The 20322-nt window shown below is 49.4% G+C and overlaps 1 protein-coding gene across 2 annotated transcripts in view; it reads left to right on the plus strand.

The window, feature by feature from the left end:
- NUP210L (nucleoporin 210 like) overlaps positions 1-20322 on the plus strand; it is a 41204-nt gene that overhangs the window by 17318 nt on the left and 3564 nt on the right. For both annotated transcript variants that reach the window (XM_033174952.1, XM_033174951.1), the window contains 17 exons: positions 414-518; positions 755-856; positions 1610-1738; positions 4173-4300; positions 5212-5344; positions 5753-5815; positions 7246-7425; positions 8364-8444; positions 9323-9454; positions 10479-10637; positions 10789-10880; positions 11621-11795; positions 12647-12822; positions 14217-14437; positions 17609-17745; positions 18057-18183; positions 19254-19403. In XM_033174952.1, the coding sequence (XP_033030843.1) occupies positions 414-518; positions 755-856; positions 1610-1738; positions 4173-4300; positions 5212-5344; positions 5753-5815; positions 7246-7425; positions 8364-8444; positions 9323-9454; positions 10479-10637; positions 10789-10880; positions 11621-11795; positions 12647-12822; positions 14217-14437; positions 17609-17745; positions 18057-18183; positions 19254-19403 (2290 nt within the window). The remainder of the gene's footprint in view (positions 1-413; positions 519-754; positions 857-1609; positions 1739-4172; positions 4301-5211; positions 5345-5752; positions 5816-7245; positions 7426-8363; positions 8445-9322; positions 9455-10478; positions 10638-10788; positions 10881-11620; positions 11796-12646; positions 12823-14216; positions 14438-17608; positions 17746-18056; positions 18184-19253; positions 19404-20322) is intronic.

Genomic DNA, 20322 nt, shown 5'->3' on the forward strand with positions numbered 1-20322 from the left:
AAATGGTTTTTAACACCCACCCCACCCCTCACCAATATTCTTTTTGTAAATCCCTCTTGAGCTTTTTCCCTACCGCCGAGCGGCATATGAATTTTATTAAATAAATAAATGTAAGATGGTGTCGAGAAAGTGGGCAGGGAGGTGTTTTTTCTCCCTCATTGTACCCGAAAACCTGGGATCATCCCATGAAGCTGTCCGTCGGGATATTGCTCACGGGCTTCCCATCCACATCTCACTGGACTCAATAGGCCATTGGGCCTGGCCCAGCAGGGCTTTTCCTTGGTTCTTCTTGGGTGTGCACAGATCTGTTTCCTGCAGGAAAAGAAATAGGGCACAGGTTTCCTTGGCGTTGGCCTGCCTTCTGCGGAAACACCCCGAGGCAGCATTTCTTGCCCTTTGTTTTCTGTACACAGGAGGTCTCTAACTCCCCTGCCTCTGCCGCTGTGGAACTCATGCTGGTTGAGGACGTGACTGTGGTTCCAGATAACATCACCGTGTACAACCATCCCGATGTCAGGGTAGGGGCCAAGGAGCTGGGTGTGGGTCAGGTGGTGAGGAACCCTGCTCGGACCAGGGGCTCCTCGTGGAGAGCTTTCCAGGGGTGGCAGAGGCAAAACGGGGCAACGGTGGCAACTCTGAACTTTGAGTAAAACAGAGCAGCCCCAGGTAAGCCAGTGCTCTGTGTGGCAACATTGAAAGAGCGGTCTTGGGGTCCTGGTGTGGATATTTCCCCCCCCCCTTCTGCTTTGCCTAGGAAGTGTTTGCGCTGGTGGAAGGGTCCGGATACTTCCTTGTCAACAGCAGCGCACAGGAGATGGTGAACATCACTTACCTAGAAACAGAGAGCGCCATTCAGGTGAGTGTCAGAGTGTGTTGCTCTGTGAGCCTTTATGAGGAGAGAAAGCTAGGGCTTCAGGATCTCCTGCCCCCTATTCTTCCCCTTCTCTTAGTTTGATAATATATAGGCTCATCTTCCATATTATTGCTATTGTTAATTATTTTAATTATTTTAATTATTACGTTGTGAACTGCCCTGACATCTATGGATGCAGGGCGGTATACAGATTTAATAAACCAAAAATTGTAAATATTATTAGGAAAGCGTACTCAGGCATATGCTTTCATTGTGTATACTTGTATTTACATCTTACCCATCGTATCAGTTGTTGCTTTTGAACAATAAATATTTTACACTGTTTTGTGTAATCCACTTAGACAGCTTTCTTTTCTTTTCTTTTCTTTTCTTTTCTTTTCTTTTCTTTTCTTTTCTTTTCTTTTCTTTTGGTTTAAGCAGTCTATATATTTGTAAAACAAAGTATTAACCCTGCTCTCCAGCCAAAAAATAACTCTCAGGGGGACTTGCAAGCATCAGTGGTAACACAGCCTCAGGCTTCTGATCTTAGAGACACAACACAAAAGGAAAAGGGACTCGGAGGGAGGAGGCAAAAATAAAAATTCAGCTCTGACACAATTTCTTACTTTACAGAGTTCCTGTAGTAACCAGATTTATTTCAAAAGCCAAAGGATCAGGGCCCTGCCATCTCATACAGCCTGATAAGTGATGTCACCTTTATCCTGCAAGTGACTGCTCCTGTCACTTTCCTTGCAGGTGGTTCCTGTCCTTCCTGGCTCTTTGACCTTGGAGGTCTATGACCTGTGCCTGGCCTTCCTGGGACCTGCTACAGCCTACCTTCGCATCTCCAATATGTACGAGCTGGAAGTGGACCTTGTTGATAAGGTATGATGAGTAATGCGTAAGCTGGCCAGAGGGCATGAGCAGCCGCTGGCTGTGTAGCCTGGATTTGCAGAGATTTGTGAGAGTGGGTTTCCCTTGGCACACGGCCGCTACAAAAGGAACACATACATCACCTGGCATTGGGACGGGTGGAAACCTTGTAGCCTTGGGGAGCGCAGTCCCTGTGCCACACGCACTGAATGTCACTTTGTCTGACTCCGCATCTCAGTCCTCTTGCTTTTCCGCTCATGGCCCCTCCAGAGGGGGCTGGAATCCCAACAAAATCTGGAGGGGCACTGGGGTGTGTGTGAGAAGAACCACAGCTCAGTGGTTGAGCATCAGCCCTTCATCCCATTCCCCAGTGGCAACTCCAGGTAGGGCCAGGTGGCAGCTCTTCCTGAAACCCCTAGAGAGCTACTGCCAGTCAGTCTACTGAGCTAGATGGACCAATGGTCTGACATGGACTAAGGCAGCTTCCGATGTGTCTGCTGCATTAAGAAGATAGAAGGGCCCTGCTGGATCAAACCATCTTGGTCTCACAAAGACCAACCAGATTCCTCTGGGAAGCCCCCAGGCAGAATCCAAGCACAAGGGACTTCCGGCGGCGGACGCCATTATGGGTGGTCGTGGGTTGCTTCGGCTGCGAAGCACCCAGTTCATCCCGGGGGTCAGGAGCCCTGCAGCCGCATAGCGGGGCTCCGGTTGGGGTGCGGGAAGAGTGTCCCGCACCCTGGGCTCCCCGGCTGTGCCCGTTGTGGCTCCGAACCCTTCCCCCGCCCCCCCCCCTGTAAAGGGGGAGTGGGGGTGAAGGGACGACGGAGCCGGGCTATAGGGGACATGCCCCAACCGGGATGGAAACGCGGCGGCAAAGCCTGTGATGAGCGTCTAAGTTCTACCTGTCATTAAGGAGCTGATAAGAACCCAGAGGCTGTGAGTAATTGATTGACTCTTTGTATTCCTGGAACGCTCTGGGGGAAAGAAGAAAGGCAGCCCGCCTCCCTCCCTTCGAGTGGGGAAAGAGATTAACCCTTTAAGTGACTGCTGCTACAACAATCAATAGAAAGTACTTGGAATTTGAAAACTGAGTCTGTTGAGATCTCCCTTCGGGGGTTAACTGGGGAAAAAATATCTCCGTTTGAAGTTTTGGTCTTTATACTCCGGCTTCGGAGAAATGGCGGCGACTTGGTTTGTCGTGGGAAAAAATTGAAACAAAGGAAGGAAGAGACAGGAACTGAAATCTGATACTCACCCTCTCTCTTAAAATGCTGGACTTTGTGATTGCGCTGGCATCGAACTCTGATTTAAGGGATGAGGAAATGCTCACTATCTTGCAGATGGAATTGCTTAATCGGAAACTACAGGTCTTGAGTGGAATTATTCATAAAAAGGATGTACTTTCCACAGAGGAGGCCTTTCAAAAGTTTTACACAATGGAATCAAGCCTTGGCAAAGAGCTGGGAGGGGCGCTTGGAGAATGGTCTGAAATGGCTGGGCGAACCCGACAGGAAAAGGAACTTGAAACGGGAAAATTTACAATATCCAGACCCCGAGGTGGCAGCTCGGGGGCAAGGGACATGGAATTAAGATTTTTACAAGAAGAAGGAGGAAAAAAATCGGAAGAGCCCAGATTGGAGATGAGGAACGCCCTGAGGCTCGATGCTGGGTTTGTTGTGGACGTTGCCTGGATCTGTGGACACTCAGAGGAAGACAAAGGGAGATTTGGCTGTGGAGAAAGACAGGAAAAGACAATGGATAGAGGGGGAGTGGGTTGAAGTACTAAATGTACAATTTAAATGGTCTGCCATGGTATCCGAAATCGGAGTGTGAAGTCTGTTAATTACAAGTTTATTTTAATTAAGTAAGGAGATATTGAATTTTAAGTTAAAAGCAGCATGATAAAGGACAGAAGAAATAAGTTTAGCTATAAGAATATTTGGTTATGATTTAGGTTATAATGCAAAGATTGAGATAAGTATGTTTTCTTTTTTTAAGTAAAGTTAAATCTTTTTATAGGAAAAAGTTGTTAAGGAAATAGTATATTGAATTAAAACCGAAGGTGAAAAGGCGGGGGAATTCAAATGTCAAGATTCAGAACTAGAATTTTTTTTTGTGTAAGGTATATAAGCAAGAAGAAAAATCCTGACTTTATGTGTATTTGTATTTGTTTTTGTATTTGTAGGTGTGGGGTTGGGTTTGTGTTATATTATGAAAATGCTAATAAAATTTTGTTAAAAAAAAGAATCCAAGCACAAGAGCCCTCTCCTGCGGTTTCCAGCAGTGGTATTCAGAAGCATCACTGCCTCCAACCATTGGGAGTCAGAACATCGCCATCATGGCTAGTAACCCTCGACAGCCTTCTCCTCCGTGAACTTATCTAATCCTCTCTTGAAGCCATCCAAGTTGAGGACACCCTGGAACCCTCTGCCTTCTTCCCCAGATTGAGGTCGGAAAATCCGTGCTGGTCTCCGTGCGCGTCCTGGGACATCACCGGTACCCTTTCCGGAGTAAATACTTTGTCTACATGGGGCTCCAGCTGAAGGCAGCCTCCCCCATTGTCACACTGACGTGAGTGCCCTACATCTCCTATACTTTGAATTCTGCTTCTTAATAGGTCATCTTTGGAATCACAAGGTGTTCTCCTTCCCTGCTCTCACAAGGCACCCATACAGTTGAAATCCACAAAACCGACCCATTGGCTTTGTGGAGTGAAAGTCCACAGTGTCAAAACTTGTGGTCGAAACTGCAAGAGCTGTAGCTCAGTCTGCCTTTTTAAAAAGTTAAATCCCCAATGGCATCTCCTGGCAGGGCTGGGAACGTCCCCTGCCTGAAACCTTAGAGAGTTCCTGCCAATCAGTGTAGGCAATAGTAAGTGAGACAAACTGGTTTCTTATGCGGCATATTTATTCCAGTATTCCTTTTTAATCCAGCTCTTTATTCAGAACTGTGAGGAGTGGGATCTTACTTGATTTTTAGGAAGTCAGGCTAGGCATGTCTTCCATCCAAAACTCCTGAGAACTGCTGCTGGCCAGTGTAGAAAATACTGCACTAGATGGAACAGGGGTCTAAGATGACATCCAATCCTCCTTTTAAAAACAGGTCATTATTCAAAGCCATGAAGTCTGGAATTCTGCTTTAGTCTTTAAGAGAAGGAGCATAGCTCAGATGCAGTGCAGAAGGTCCCAGGTTCGACCCCCGGTGTCTCTGGGATGGCTGTTGCACGTTTGACAGGCTATTCCCATGGCAGCCACACTTCAAATGGCAGAGCTGATCCCAGGTAGTGAAACTCTTGCCATTGTGCAGCTGATCTTTTTTTTTGTGAGCTCCATCATTTGTCTAGTGTTATGCCCAGGACAGTAGCTGTTCAGCAATGTGAAGATGGGTGCCAGAGACCAGCCTTAAAATCTGCTTGGCCTTTCCTGGTGCGCTCCCTTGCCCAGGTTTGACAAAATGCAACCATAGCAAACCTCTCCTTGCAGGCTAATGGAGGAAGTGGGTGACTATTCCGAAGTCTATGTCCTCCGAGCCATGGCTGTGGGGCAGACAAGTTTAGTGGCCATGGCCTGGGACAAAATGGGAATCAAATTCACCTCGGCGCCTCGGAAAGTGGAGGTAAGGAATTGCAGCCACTGGGCTGTCAGAAAACCTAGGCACACAGGAAAAACGGTTTGCAAAAAAATGTCTCCTGTGGTTTTAGAACCAGAGGTGTTAAGAACTTCATGCGCAAGTTCTGTGAAATGTTCCTTTGGCCCTGGCTGCAGATTTGAATGAAAAGATAATGGACTCTATAGCACAACCTTCTCCCAGCCTGGTGCGTTATAGTTGTTCTGGACTACAACTCCCAGTATCCCTGACCACTGGCCGTGCTGGCTGAGGCTGATGGCAATTAAAGTTCAGCAACGCCAGATTGGGGGAGGCTGGTCAAGTGTGTGTGTGTGTGTGTGTGTGTGTGTGTGTGTGTGTTTAAAGATAGCCTCAATTCCCACGTGGCCAAATTTGACTGCTGTTTTGTTTTGCAAGGTCTTCCCACCATTCAAGCTCATCCCAGAGAAAATAACCCTCATTCCACACAACATGATGCAGGTAAGTTCAGAGTATCAGTTGGATGAAACCATCCTATTGGCTATGCCCATCTCCCACCCACCCTTCCTTCCTTCCTTCTTTCCATGGCATAGGTTACCCTGAGATGAGTCACTGCGTCTACAGGACCATGTCAGTTGATGCAATCCATGTTTCCACTGGAGGAGAGCAGATCCAGGCTCCATCTGTACTATACATTTAAAGAAGTATTATACTCCTTAAAACAGCTCCTCAAAGCATTTTGGATACTGTGGTTTGTTAAGAGTGCTGGGAGTTGTTAGGAGACCCCCTGTTCTCCCTTACAGAGCTGCAATCCCCAGAGTTCCCTGAGTAAAGGGATTGTTTGGTAAGTCACTCTGGAAATTGTAGCTCTGGGGGAGGAAGAGGGGAATCTCCTAACAACTTCCAGCAGCCTTAACAAATGACAGTTCCCAGGATTTTTTTGAGGAAGCCATGGCTGTTTAAAGTACTATGGTACTACTATAAATGTATAGTGTAGACTGGACTACATTTTTAGACCTGTGTTCTTCCCAGTACCAAAGGTTTTCCTCTGGGAGCTATCCAAGGTTGTGGAGAACCTCCTCCTTGCCCCTAATCCTTGCTACTGGGTTATGACCTTGATCTAGTACCACCTCCTTTCCTTGGGAGCTCTCCCGGGTCCTGAAATGTCTCCTATACAGCGCTGCTACCACGAACAGGGATGGGGAGAACAGTGACCCTCCTGATGCTGTTGGACTCCAACTCCTAACAGCCCCAGCCATTGGGGGCTGGAGTCCAACATCATTTATGGAGGGCCACATACTCCCTGTCCCTGCCTTACCTAGAACTTTCACTCCTTTCTGCTTGTAAAGCAGAGTTTTTTCTGCCCTTTCATCACCGGTTTAGATAACTACACAGGGAGGGCAGGCCTGCTTGTTCTCTCCGTTAATTCAGTTATAAATTCATTAGCAAACTGCCTAGAATTGATTTTGCATGGTTAATCAGTTTCTCTGTTTAAAAATTTACCACTTTTATCACCCCTTCCTAGCCGCCTGTCATATCTGCAGCAAACAGTAGGGATTCTGGTACATGACATACATTAAAAGCACATGACCTCCCACAAAGAAGGTTTGGGACAGTAGTTTGTTAAGGGTGCTGGAAATTGTATGACTAGGAGGGCTAAACTACCATTTCCAGGACACTTTGGGGGAAGCCATGTTTCTTGAACATATGGTGTGGGGGTGTGGTCTAATTGTCTTTTACGCCTGGGTTTGATTGGTAGGTTGTGGGATCCTGTAAAGTAGACCCCTCTAATCTGAGGTTTCCCCACTCCTAATGTCGGCCAGGATCCTCTCTGTGATAGACTGGAGGGGGAGGGGGGGTTGTTCCCAGCTGGTGGCAGAGTGATGTCAGGATCCAGGATGCTTCTGCCTTGTTCTTCCGATCTGCTGCAGGTGATGTCAGAGGGCGGCCCACAGCCCCAGTCCCTCATTCACTTCTCTATCAGCAACCAGTCTGTGGCCACAGTTAACGGAGTGGGGCAGGTCCTGGCCAAGGCTGTGGGCACAGCCACAATCCTTGGGACTATTCGGGCTGTCAACGAAGACACAGGAAAAGTCATTGTCTTTTCACAGGTACTTCCTCCTTCAGCTCACTTGCTGCTTTGTAATCTGAATCCTTTGACTGCTTTCACCATTTGTTTCCCCTCCCTTTGAAACCATGAGGCACCTAGCACCTCCTCCAGTCTCCATATGTCCAGCTGTCAATAGTCAACAACAAATTGACACTGTTTTTTGTGTTGAATATAGTGGGGCCCTAAGTTCATTTCATGACTGTGGGTGGTCTCCTGAGTGAGCTGTTCATTTGCCGAACGGTGTAGGGTCTGAGGTTATTGCTGTGCTGGGGTAAGTGTGTGAGAAACAGCAGCTTGGAGCTTGAATTATTATTATTATTATTTATTAAATGTATTAGTTGCTTCTTTTGCCTTAGCAACACAAGCGACTTACAATATTTAAAGCAAAAAAACAAACACATACATAAAATAAAACCAGCATTAAAAAAATCCAAAGCACAGTTCTTTTTTTTTTTTTTTACAAACTACTACATTAAAACATGCCACCCACACAAAAGGAAAGGGATGGGAAACCTTTTCCTTATTGGTAACCTCCTGGGGACAGTATTTCAGTAGGAGGTGTGGCCAGAAGCAAAAGCAGGCAGATCAATGAACGCAAATTACATCTTTTTGTACAGTAGGCTAGTTTCTACACACACATACACCCCCCTTCCTATTTGTTGCTCCATCCAGTCTTGCTTCTGGCTCCGCCCACCGCTGCCACAAGGTCCCCAGAAGGTTGCCGTCTGATTTGCATCTGATTTGGCAGGTGCTCCATAGTGTTTTCTGTTTGTTGCTCCTGGAACTTCACAGATACCAAGTGTGGGGCGCACATGGCTCCCCCAATGGCTGCCACTCCACTTGGCAGCCTGCCGCAGAGGAGCCCCCCCCCCCCAGCTGGGTAATCTTGGGCAAACTGTGCCTTTTCTTATGGTCTTTCTTCTGCCTTTCCCCAACCAGGACCAAGTAGACCTGGAAGTTGTTCAGCTGCGAGCGATAAGAATCCACGCTCCTGCCACCAGGCTCATTACGGGGACCAAGGTAGGTCTGCCCTATAATCACCAATGGACATCTTCTCTGTGGATATATAAGGTTGTAGCCAACTAAGTTCTACTCAGAGTCACGTCTCTTAATGTCAGTGTCCCTCCCCGGTGTAGGACTAGCATTGCATGCAACCGAGAGACAGACAGACAGGACTGACTTCTCCCTCTTGAACTGAGCCCATGTTAAGGATCCCACCCCAATTTGTATTATTTCACTTCAACAAATTGCATTTTGCAAATTGCAGTTGTCTCTAAGCGGTGTACAGGGGACCCAATACATTTTTAAAAAAAGAGTTAAAAAGCTTGCTGGAATTAAGTTAAACAAGGGGGAGCAGAAAGGCTGATCTCCTGGAACGAGAGCTCACCACTTCCAGAGTCATCCTGTTCCACGTCATACGTCTCTTGTGTGTTAGGACAGTCCTCCTAATGCTTATTTCATTTTTTCAACTACCTGCCACTTAATTGCAACCATCTTTAGGTGTCATACAGGTAAAACAACAATACAATAACTTTTTAAAAAGAAGTTTCATTAAAATGCTTGCTGGTTGTTAAAAAGAAAAAAAAAATTTGGTAGGTGCTGGAAGCTCAACAGAGGAGGAGGTCTGTCTGAGCTGCCTCTCAGCTGAGAGGGAGTTCCAGAGAATTGGGTTCCACAATACTGGATGCAAGGCTGCTGGTGGATATGAGCTTGTGCATCTGACCCATGCGGGGACCATAACAGTGACTCCGCCCAAAGAGCTCTGTGATTGGGCAGGGATATAAGGGACCAGGCCTCCCTTGAGGCAGCATACATGTGTTGGTCTCCTTGGTAGGACATGTCTCTTGCCCTGAGAGGACCAAAAGCTGGGAAGTAACGAGTGACGCTTTCCTTTGTAGATGCCTGTTTATGTCGTTGGCCTGACCAGCACTTTGACTCCATTCTCCTTTGGGAATGCCGACCCAGCGCTGACGTTCCACTGGGCGATGAGCAAGCGGGATGTCCTGGACCTCCTTCCCAGACACTCAGAGGTATGGGTGCACTTCAACTCTCAGCCACTGTGGGTTGCATCCAACGTTAGTCCTACTGAACCTCAGCCAGTCCCCACTTGATTTCATACCTACAGCTAATACAGGGGGGCAGGTGCTCTCCCTGGCAGCTTCCTCCTTAGTCAGTGGCGTCGCTAGCCTCTGCGCTGCTGGGGGAGGGGCACGACGCACGTGTATACAGAAAGGGGGGATTTCCCCCTTTCCGAGGCTTTTTTTCGGCGGGGGGGTGGTGACCAGCGAGGAGGGGGTGACAAGGGTGACCCCCACCTCGCTGGTCGGGCCCCCCCCCGCCGAAAAAAAGCGGCGGAAAGCGGAAAAAGAAGCAGAGCGGCGCTTAAACGCGCCTGCTCTGCTTCCTTTCCAGGCTCCCCCCCCCGCGGTTTTTTCGGCGGGGGTGGTGACCAGCGAGGAGGGGGTGACAAGCGTGACCCCCACCTCGCTGGTCGGGGCCCCCCCCCCGCCGAAAAAAGCGGCGGAAAGCGGAAAAAGAAGCAGAGCGGCGCTTAAACGCGCCTGCTCTGCTTCCTTTCCAGGCTTCCCCCCCCCTGCGGTTTTTTCGGCGGGGGGTGGTGACCAGCGAGGAGGGGGTGACAAGCGTGACAACCCCCCTCGCTGGTCGCCCCCCCCCGCCGAAAAAAAGTGGCAGAAGCACCCCATCCGTGTGCTGCTGCTCCCGGGGTGACGGAGGGAGCGGCGGCGCGTGGGAGTGGCGGGAGGGGCCGCCGCTTGTCACCCCCACCCGCCGCTGCTCACCCTGTCACTGGGGGCGTACCGCCCCCACCGCCCCTCCCCAGCGACGCCCCTGTCCTTAGTCTCATTGTTGCCCTTGTAGAATTCAACAGAGAGGAGAGCGGAGGACAAAACCGCTGCCTCTCATTGGTTCCGGCGCCACCTACTGTTGGGCTCCTTGCCTTCCACCCCACCATTCTCAATAGACACACGGAACCGCTGGATCCACCCATCCCTTCTCTCCAGGAAGCCTGCAGCTCCTTCTCTTCTCTCCCAGGTTTCCCTGCAGCTTATTCCGGAAAGTAACTTTGCCATGGTCTTGCACACAAAGGCAGCTGGGCGGACAAGCATCCAAGTCACGGTGCAGGCTTCAGACCCGGATGCTGGGCAGTTTGAAGGACACCTATCCGAGCTCTCAGATGAAGTGCAGATACTAGTAAGCGCCCCCTTCAGGCAGCCTTGTCCTCTTTTACTGCTGATAGTCCTCTGCTGCGTCTGGCCATGCCATACCAGCCGTTAACGTTAAAAGCAGGGGCGCTTCCCAGCCCTTCCTTCTGCCTGCAGGATCCTTGCTCTGTCCCTTACAGGTCTTTGATAAACTGCAGCTCTTCTCCCCAGAGTGCTCCGCAGAGCAAATTCTGATGTCCATGAACTCGCAGCTCAAGTTACTCACAAACAGGTAGGGCAGGGAAAGGGGGTAAGTGGCAGGTGGGTGGTAGCGATGATGATGGGGAGCAAAGACAAAGATTCCACTATTAACTTGAAGAAGTAGAAGCACTACAGAGATGCTAATTTGCAGCAAATCTTCTGCTTTCAAAATGTCTCCAGTTTGGGGGGTCGGTCATTCTATACTCCATCATGTTTTTGCTTGCCTTAAGGCAGGGGGTGCGGGACACCTCCCTCCTCCACCTGCAGGCCAGATATAGCCCCAGCATGATGTTATCCACCCCTCTCAGCGACCCTGGCACACACTGTCCCTCTCTCTGCTGGGTAAATAATCCCACCTTCCAGCTAGGATTGAGTAAGTTGATTTCGATTGGTTGGTTGGTGGTTGGTTAATTGATTGCCTTCCACATGTATATCTGAAGGTGGTGTGCAAAATACAATAAGCACAGCTGAAAAACTGGACAGCAGCAGATAGATTAAAAAGCAGTACAAAGTAGACACCCCATGGCAGAGACAATCCAGTTGGCAAAGCTTGTCAGAACAAAATGTCTCCCAGTCGCTTCTGGAAAGTGCAGATAATGGGATGCCTGCCAAAATTGCGTAGTCCACTCTAAATCTGACAGCCCCTCCATCCTTTGTGGCAGTTGCCTTCTAGCCTGTGCACCCACCTTGGGCTATAAAACATAACTCGTCCAACCCCGTCCACCTGCCAGCCCAAAGAGAAGGGATGGTGACTCTTCTTTTCTCTCTTAGGGACGGGGCGGCCTTTGTGAACGCTCAGATCCTGCAGTGCTTCCCCAACTCCTCTGTCATCGAGGAGAACAGGCACGGCCTCCTCAAGGCAGGAGCTGTCACAGGCACTGCGGTGCTGGAGGTGACAGCCTTGGAACTCTTTGGCGTCAACCAGACTGTCATCACTGGAGTGCGGGTAAGGGAGGCTCTGGGAAGAGGTGGTAGTGGCTGCTGTGGATTCTGCAAATGCTCCAAGGTAGGAAGTCCCTGAACGCTGTGGGCAGGGGCTGGAAGACTGAAGGGGAGAATGCAGTGCTGGATAAGGACAGTTGCTAAGTTGAGGACTGCCAACCACAATGGCTATGCTCTACCTCCACATTCGGAGCAGGTGAAATTTCTGAATGCCAGTTGTTGGAAACTGCAGGAAGAGAGAATTGCTTGTGTGTTCGGGTTCTGCTTTAAGGTTTCCCCTTGTGAGAACAGGGGGCTGGACTATAGATGGGCCATTGGCCCAATCCGGCAGGCTCTTCTTGTATTATAAAGTTGCTGGGGAGCGAAGCAGATGGCAAGATGAGGTACACGTCTTGCAAAAAGTTCAGAATGTCGCACTAAAGCGCTGGAGCATCTGCCAGCTTGCTTAATGAGGACCACTTCCAGATGTTGGTAGGTAGGACAACAGATGGGATAGTAAAGAGCACTGTTTGTCTTCAGTTCAACCCTCAGTGATATGGAGAAGATCTCTTCTCTGGTTCGGATAGGTCTGCAGTGCTTAATACAACTGAATTCACAGTGAAGGCTGCTCAGCTTAGACAAGGCCGTGTGGCCTCCCTTGAGATCTAAGATTCTGCTTTTTCATTGTATTGGTCAAACTTCTGTTTTTTATGCGCAGTTCTTATGTACACTTTTATGCCACATGTATCTGTTTGGCTACAAGTGGCATTTGCTTGCCTTACAAGTGTATTTGAGATGAATCAATTTGAAGTCTCCAGGTGTGGTGATTGAAAAGGAAAAAACCGACACATCCTTTCCTCTCCCCCCCCCTCCCAGGTGGCCCCGGTGTCCTACCTGCGGTTGAGCAGCGCCCCCAAGCTCTACACGGCCAGCCGGGTGCCCCTGCATGCGTTTCCCCTGGGCATGTCCCTCACCCTCGCCGTTGAGTTCTACGACAGTGCCGGGGAGAGGTTCCACGCCCAGAGCACCCAGCTTCAACTGGCCTTGAACAGGTGCGGCTCAGGAAGGCACGCTTGGGAAAGGGCTGCGTGCCGCATCGTGGGCATGGCTTGCTTGGGAAATTGCCACTCTCCCATCTTGTGGAAAGTCGTCTGTCCTATTTGGATTGGGAACTTGAACATCGGCCACTTCTGTGGTCCAGGGTGTGTTCATGCAACAAAGTACGCAGGCGCAGTCATCACAATGGTCAGGATAAATGTTGGGATCACATCTTAAGTCATATCCATCCTATATGACCAGGGCTTCATCTGCTTGGTACATTTAAAGGAAACAGACCCAAAGAATCCTGGGAGCTGTAGTTTGTTTAGGGTGCCGAGAGTTGTTAGGAAACCCTGCGTACACACACACACATTTCCCTCCCAGGGTGGTTTAACAGTCGGAGCCTCTTATCAGGGAACTTTGGGAACTGTAGCTCTGTGAGGGGAATAGGGGTCTCCTAGCAGCATCAGTGCCCTGCAGTTCCCAAAATCCTTTGGGAGAAGCCATGACTGTTTAAAGTAGCACCATAGTGCTTTAAATAAATGTATGGCGTGAATGCGGCCCAATTGAGGCGACTTTTAAGTACAGGATACAACCACTTTTAAGTTGGGCCGTCCTACTGCGTGGTAGTTTAATCGCGTTCTTACTGAATCTCTTGGGCTTTTTATTTCTCTTGGTTCCGTGTTTTATTTCAAACGCGTTCCCTCACCCGGGTAACGAACAAGCGGTGTAGAAGTAAATTCTTGCTGCAATAATGACCACGCTCACACCATACATTTAAAGTGCAACGGTGCAACTTTAAACACCCACAGCTTTCCCCCAAAGAATCCTGGGGACTGTAGTTAAGAGTGCTGAGAAGTGTTAGGAGATCTCCCTATTTGCCTCGCAGAGCTCCAGTTCCGACAGTGGTTTAAAAGTCAGTCAGTCCCTCTTCCCAAGGAACTGCACTCTGTAGGCAGCCCTATAGAGAGTAAATTTTAGTGTTCCAACTGAACAACTTGTGGCTAGACAATCCAGGAACATCTGAAGCTTGTGAACTAGCCGGAGGTGTGATAAAGTCCTTTGTGGCACTGAGCCCTCCTGTTCCTACTGGGAATGATAAATCCTTGTCAGAATACTTCAGATCTCCTGGATATATACCAGTAGGCCCTGATCTACCTTTTGTCCCCACCCTGCTTTAGAACATACTCATTTTATTCATTTTTAATGTACCACTCTAACATATTCATTCAGAGTCCCAGCCCACACAGGCTACACGGTATCCATCAAATTCCTAGCTGATCTCTTGGTGGTCCACAGAGCAGAAGGCACCAGTGACCGTGTTGGCCAAGTTTGGGGAACCCTACCCTGCAGTATCCCTGCTTGACACACACCTCACAGGGTCAATTTTTTTGCTTTGTTCCCCCAGAGATGACCTGCTGCTCATCCGACCTAGCAACAAGAATTACACTTACGTCGCCCAGGCTGTGAACAGGGGGGTGACCCTGGTGGGCGTTTGGGACGAGAAGCACCCGGGCATGGCGGATTATATCCCTGTCCCGGTGGAGCACGCCATCGAGCCGAACATTTCCGAGCCGCTTGCCATGGGAGATGTGGTGTGTTTCAGCACGCCTCTCGTCAACCAAGAAGGTCAGTGGGCTGGTCTCCAGCCACCGTTGCTGCCTCCTGGAAGTTAGAGAGAAGTTGAGGGCAGATAACATTATTATTATTATTATTATTATTATTATTATTATTATTATTTGTACCCCGCCCATCTGGCTGAGTTTCCCCAGCCACTCTGGGCGGCTCCCAATCAAGTGTTAAAACAATACAGCATTAAATATTAAAAACTTCCCTAAACAGAGCTGCCTTCAGGTGTCTTTTAAAAATAGGATAGCTGCATATTTCCTTGACATCTGATGGAAGGGTGTTCCGCAGGGTGGGCGCCACTACCAAGAAGGCCCTCTGTCTGGTTCCCTGTAACCTCACTTCTTGCAGTGAGGGAACCGCCAGAAGGCCCTCGGCACTGGATCTCAGTGCCCGGGTTGAACGATGGGGGTGGAGACGCTCCTTCAGGTATACAGGACCGAGGCCGTTTAGGGCTTTAAAGGTCAGCACCAACACTTTGAATTGTTCAGCACATAGCTGAACTAGGGAAGGTCCTCCCCACAGGGTGCAGTGATGGCTGCCAACGTGGGTTGCTTTAAAAGATTACTCAAATTTAGGGAGGATGAGGATACCTTCTGCCTCAATGGTCAGTAATGCGTTTAACTAGCAGTTACTGGAAACCCCAGGAAGGGATCATTGCTCTTGTGCTCAGGTCCTGCTTGCGGGGTTCCTTTTGGATCATCTGATTGGCCACTGAGAGAACTGGATGCTTGACTATATGGGCCACTGGCCTGATCCTGAAGTGCTCTTCATGCATTCTTAAGGAAAAGGAACTGAAATTCAGCAGGAATTTGATTAATTTGTTAACCATATAATATGCCTTTTGCCAAAATGGTGATGTTTTAGCTCGTTTTTAGTTGCTGTTTAGTTCATAGCTTTTTATAGATAGCTTCATTGATGGTTTGTTAATTATTTTACATGATTCATGCTGTCTTTGTAGTGTTATGTGGTTATTGTTATTTATTGTTTGTAAGCCACCTTGAGATTCATCTGAATGAAAAGTGGCTTAGAAATAACAACCAATCACTCAATCAAATGCAACCAACCTTCTCCCAACTGCCAGAGCTCTGCTTAGCTGAAAGGTCTGCCCTTTGACCTGGAACTGCTTCTGACCCCATCCCCATGCATGGAGCTTCATTGTAATCACACCCACAGAACTTTTCTCTTGCTTTAACGGTCCTGGAGAATCCTGGACACTCTAGTTTCTTCAGGGTGCAGGGATTGTAGCTCTGCCTTAACAAACCACTAGCCTTTCTGAAACAACGCAGGAAACCCGAAAAGAAAGCAGCCGTCCTTCAGGATATGGCTTTTCCAAACCTTGCAGTGTGGTTCTCCAGCCAAGTGAGGTGTCCAAGAAATGCAAAGAGCAGCGTGAAGCGTGTGCATATTAGTGTAAATAACAAAAATTGCATTGTTTCAGGGAAAGTTGCTTTGCAAAAGAAACGAGTACCTTAAGCAAAATCGCATACAAAATGTGTGTATCAGTAGGAGAAATTAGCACTAAAATGCTGGTGGATTTGCATGAGGACTTTTTTCCCAATTGTGGGGAACTGAACTTCAAGATTGGAAAAATAAAGAGGAACGGAAATGGATGGATTAGCCCTCCCCTGCCTGGAACCTAGCGGGGGTCCCCTTGGCCGTGACTCAAAAGAAGCCTCATCTCATCACTCCCAGTCCTTCTCCCCCATTGCTGATTCCCACCACAGGGCTTTACTGCTTTCCCATCTATGCTTCGCAATGGGGCCAGGGCAGCCAGGCTGGGGGTGGTGGAGGGTTCCTTTTCTTACTGCTGTTCTTAAAATGCCTTGATGCATAATGGAGGCAGCCTCTGGTTCATCGGCTGCTGTTTTATGGCTGCTGTGCCTTCAGCAAAGCACCGCAAATTAAGCCTCGGTCACGTCTTCAGGACAAAAGAGTAACCCAGAGAGCATCTGCTGGAATGCCAAGCATCCCTTGTCCCCTCCTATAAAAACACACACCCAGCCTGGACTCTCTCTCTCTCTCTCTCTCTACTCGGTGACCCTCAAAACAGCCCCGTGCGAACTTCGGAAGGGGCTGCTCTCAGTGAAGAAACACAAGCTGCATTCTTTGCGACTTGGTGCGTAAAGTGGCTTAAATAAAAAGCACCCTTCATTCCCGTGGGTTTGTCTGCAATCTGAAGGAGGAGAGATCTGCCTGCACCCATCTCGGTCAGCCGAGCACTTAACGAGACACAGTGTCAGACAGTCCTTCCAGTGGTGGCTTCCAGTGGTGTGAGGGGATCCCACACGAGGAAGCCAAGAGAATAATTGTGATTCCCGGGACTAGCCTATCAGGGCTCCTTGTCAGTAGCAAGTGATCCAGGGATCCTAGCTCCCAACACAGAGTAGCTTGTCGGGTTGCATCTTTCTTTTAGCACTGTGTTTGGTGGTGGTGAGAAACATTGCCATATAAATGAACGCATGGTGGTTTCATCCATCTTTCCTATAATAGAACACATTTTTTTACATCCAATGGCTTGGGAATTTGAAGCTATTGCAGTTTATTTGATGACAACTGTCTTTGCTTTTATCCACTGTGTAAAATATTAGAGGACTGCTTACTTGCATTATAGTCAATAGAGCATGAGAATCTTAATCCCAGGGTCATGGGTTCAAGCCCCCCCCCCCTGTTGAGAGAAAGATTCCTGCATTGCAGGGTTTGGACTATAGATCCTTGTGGTCCCTTCCAACTCCACAATTCCTCCAGGCCATTAACACCATTTGCTTTTGAAACAAAATGAAGACTTGACCATCCCAGAGTAAATTAAATACAGTGCTCAGCGCAGAGCTGTTCCCTAAGAAACAGTGTCTGAGTTTATTTTCCTCTTCCCTCCCAGTCCTTTTTTCCCTTTGGTGTCATGGCTTTTATTTTGTATGCCTCGGGCATACAAAGAAATGTTTTCCTTAAGAGAGTAAAAGTTATTTAATTTGACCTTTCTCGTGTCCATCTTCCACTGCCTTCACTCGCTGCTTCATATTCTGCCTCGTGTTTTTATTTCTTTCTGGGATGGATGAATAAAAAAATTAAGCATTAGCCTGGAGCCCTGACCAACTGGGCCAACATGCCTTATTATTCCCACGGAATCCTCGAACACAGATGCAACAGCATTTCCGCCCCCCCCCTTTTCTTTAGGGGAACCTGGGACATGGCAAATCACTCCAAGTGACCTCCTTGAGATGGACACGTTGAGCGGAGCGGCCTTCGCAAAGCACGCTGGGAAGGCCACCGTCTTCCACGATATCCCAGGGATAGTGAAAACTTACCGAGAGGTAAGAACCAGAAAAAGGAGGCAGCACCATCACGCAGGCATCATGGGAGGCATTTCTAGCCACGAGGGTAAGCGTGGGAAGAGGGAACAGAGTCGTTTCAGGGAGTGAAAGGCCTCCTGGGAGCATGGACTTAAAAACTGAGAAACCATTGACTTGCCACTCGAGTTGATTGACAACATGCACTGCCCAACTGATGCTTTTTAAAAATCAAAGTTAGGCCCAAGCCACCCCATCTTGCTTGGGCAGTGAATTCCCGCTAGCAAACAGCCGCTTCCGAAACCCTTCTGCGGTCACCATTTTGCTCTTTCCAGGTTGTCATCGGGGGCTCCTCCAGACTCAGCCTTCACCTCGGTCCCAAACAGTACCTGACCAACACTCCAAACTCCTCTGAGTTCCGGGTTTTCATCAGCACAAGTGACACTAAAACAACCCTCCGAGGTAGGATGGAAGGCACAGCCACTTCGCCCCCACCCACTGTTAATGGGGCGCACACTGGGAAGAGCAAATGCTCAGTCCAAGTAGGAAAATAAATCTGTCCACCCTGGATGGATTAGAGGTGACGTTGCGAGGAACAGCCGCATGTCCCCTCAGCCACCACTCATTCTCGCTTTTGAAAGTGCCAGTTTCTTTCCTCTTTAAGGTGGTTTGCTGGGTGCCCAGAGGAATGTCCTGCACCTGTATGCATGTTACAGGATAAGCAAATTCCTCCGACAGCGGAGGAGGAACACAACCATTGTGGCCAGCAGCGGTTGGTAGCATTACACCTCCATGGCGTTGTCTCATCCTGTGTTGAAGCTGTCCAGCCCTTTCTCCTTGTGGAAGCAACTCCCATAGTTTTAACTGTGCACTATGTGAAAAGGATCTTGCTTTTGTCTCTCCTGATCTTCCAACATTCAGCTACATTGGACGGCCCCCGAGTTCTAGTATGATGAGGGAGAAAAGCTTTTCTAGCTAGTTACAATTTTGTACGCCTCTTATTCACTTGGGGATCCCCCTCCTGCTTCAGAACATAGCAAAGGCATGGCTTGTCCTCCTTTTCCAGTAAAGTGGTACCTCTAGTTACGTACTTAAATCGTTCCGGAGGTCCGTTCTTAACCTGAAACTGTTCTTAACCTGAAGCACCACTTTAGCTAATGAAACTTCCTGCTGCTGCTGCGCCACCAGAGCACGATTTCTGTTATTATCCTGAAGCAAAGTTCTTAACCTGAAGCGTTATTTCTGGGTTAGCGGAGTATGTAACGTGAAGCGTCTAACCTGAAGCGTATGTAACCCGAGGTACCACTGTACTGTACTGCTTAGGTAATAAAAGAAAGAGCAGATCTCCTTTCCAATTTCTAAGTTTTTGCTTCCTTCAGTTGGGTTCATCCTCCCCATGTCTGGTTTCAAGCCAAATTGTGCATGGTTCTAGCTTCTGTTTCCTGACCACCACCAGCAGCCTGAGGACAATCCACAGGGCACCATGTCCCTTTATTCCATCATCACACCCTTGTCTCCTTTTATCCCTTCAGGTCCTTGCAGTTCTGTCCAGCTTCGTGCCATCGCAGACCTGCTTTCCCCAGAATCTCACCTGACCTGTCAGGTGGAGTTCAGCATGATGTTCCTGGACATCCCAGCACAGAGGATCTTTCATGCCCGGTCTGCGTTCTACACTGATAAAGGTAGCGGAGGAAGAGTCAGAGGCATGGCATCTCCTCTGACAGTAACCTGGCCAATGTTTTTATCTCGCCATTTAAAACCTTTTCAGCTTTAACAGCCTTGCACACATCCACCCCTGTCTCATAAGCTCCAACAGCGAGGTGAGGAAGCTGCAGCCCTATAGATGCTCCCATCAGGCCCGTCTTAGAGGGATCGGCCGCCCTGGCGCAGCGATCCCTCGGCGCCCCCAGCCTGCCGCCTCTCCGGGAGGGGGGGTGGGCGAGCGGGGATGAGAGGCGTGGCGTTGGAGCGGGCGCCCGCGCTCCGGCGGGTGGAGGATGAGGGGCGGGCGGGCAGGCGCTCGCGCACCGGCGGGAGGGCGGGCGGGCTGCAAGCCGGCCGCCCTCGCCTCCCAGAGCCCCAGCTGGAGTGCTGGAAGGTCGCGCAAAGCCCCGCGCCGCTTCAGCGCTCCAGCTGGGGCTCCGGGAGGCGAGGGCGGGCGGCTTACAGCCCGCCCGCCCGCCGGCGCGCGAGTGCCCGCCTGCCCGTGGGGGCAGGGGCGGGTTGGGGAGGGGGAGCCCGGTATGCCGGTGGGCTCGCGGGGGCGCCCCTGGGGTGCCCTGCGCCCTGGCGCGCCGCGCCACCGGCCTCTATGGATGAGACGGCTCTGGCTCCCATCGTCCCCAGCAGGCATGGCCAGTGACCAGGGGTTATGGTGATGGCAGCTGAAGTACTGAAGCATCTGGTGGACCAAAGATTCCCTACCCCACTGTAAAATCAATCAGTATTATTTCCACACCCCCTCCCATATTTCAGATGTCATGGGAGACTGAGAATTACTTACCCATGGCCCTGTAGTGAGATTTATGCCCCAGGCAAGATTTGCATCAGGGACTTCCCGATCCTAGCTCACTACCATCACCTCTGTTTTGCCCATAGGAA

This window comes from Lacerta agilis, chromosome 17 (assembly GCF_009819535.1).
Source record: "Lacerta agilis isolate rLacAgi1 chromosome 17, rLacAgi1.pri, whole genome shotgun sequence".
NCBI classification, from domain to species: domain Eukaryota; kingdom Metazoa; phylum Chordata; class Lepidosauria; order Squamata; family Lacertidae; genus Lacerta; species Lacerta agilis.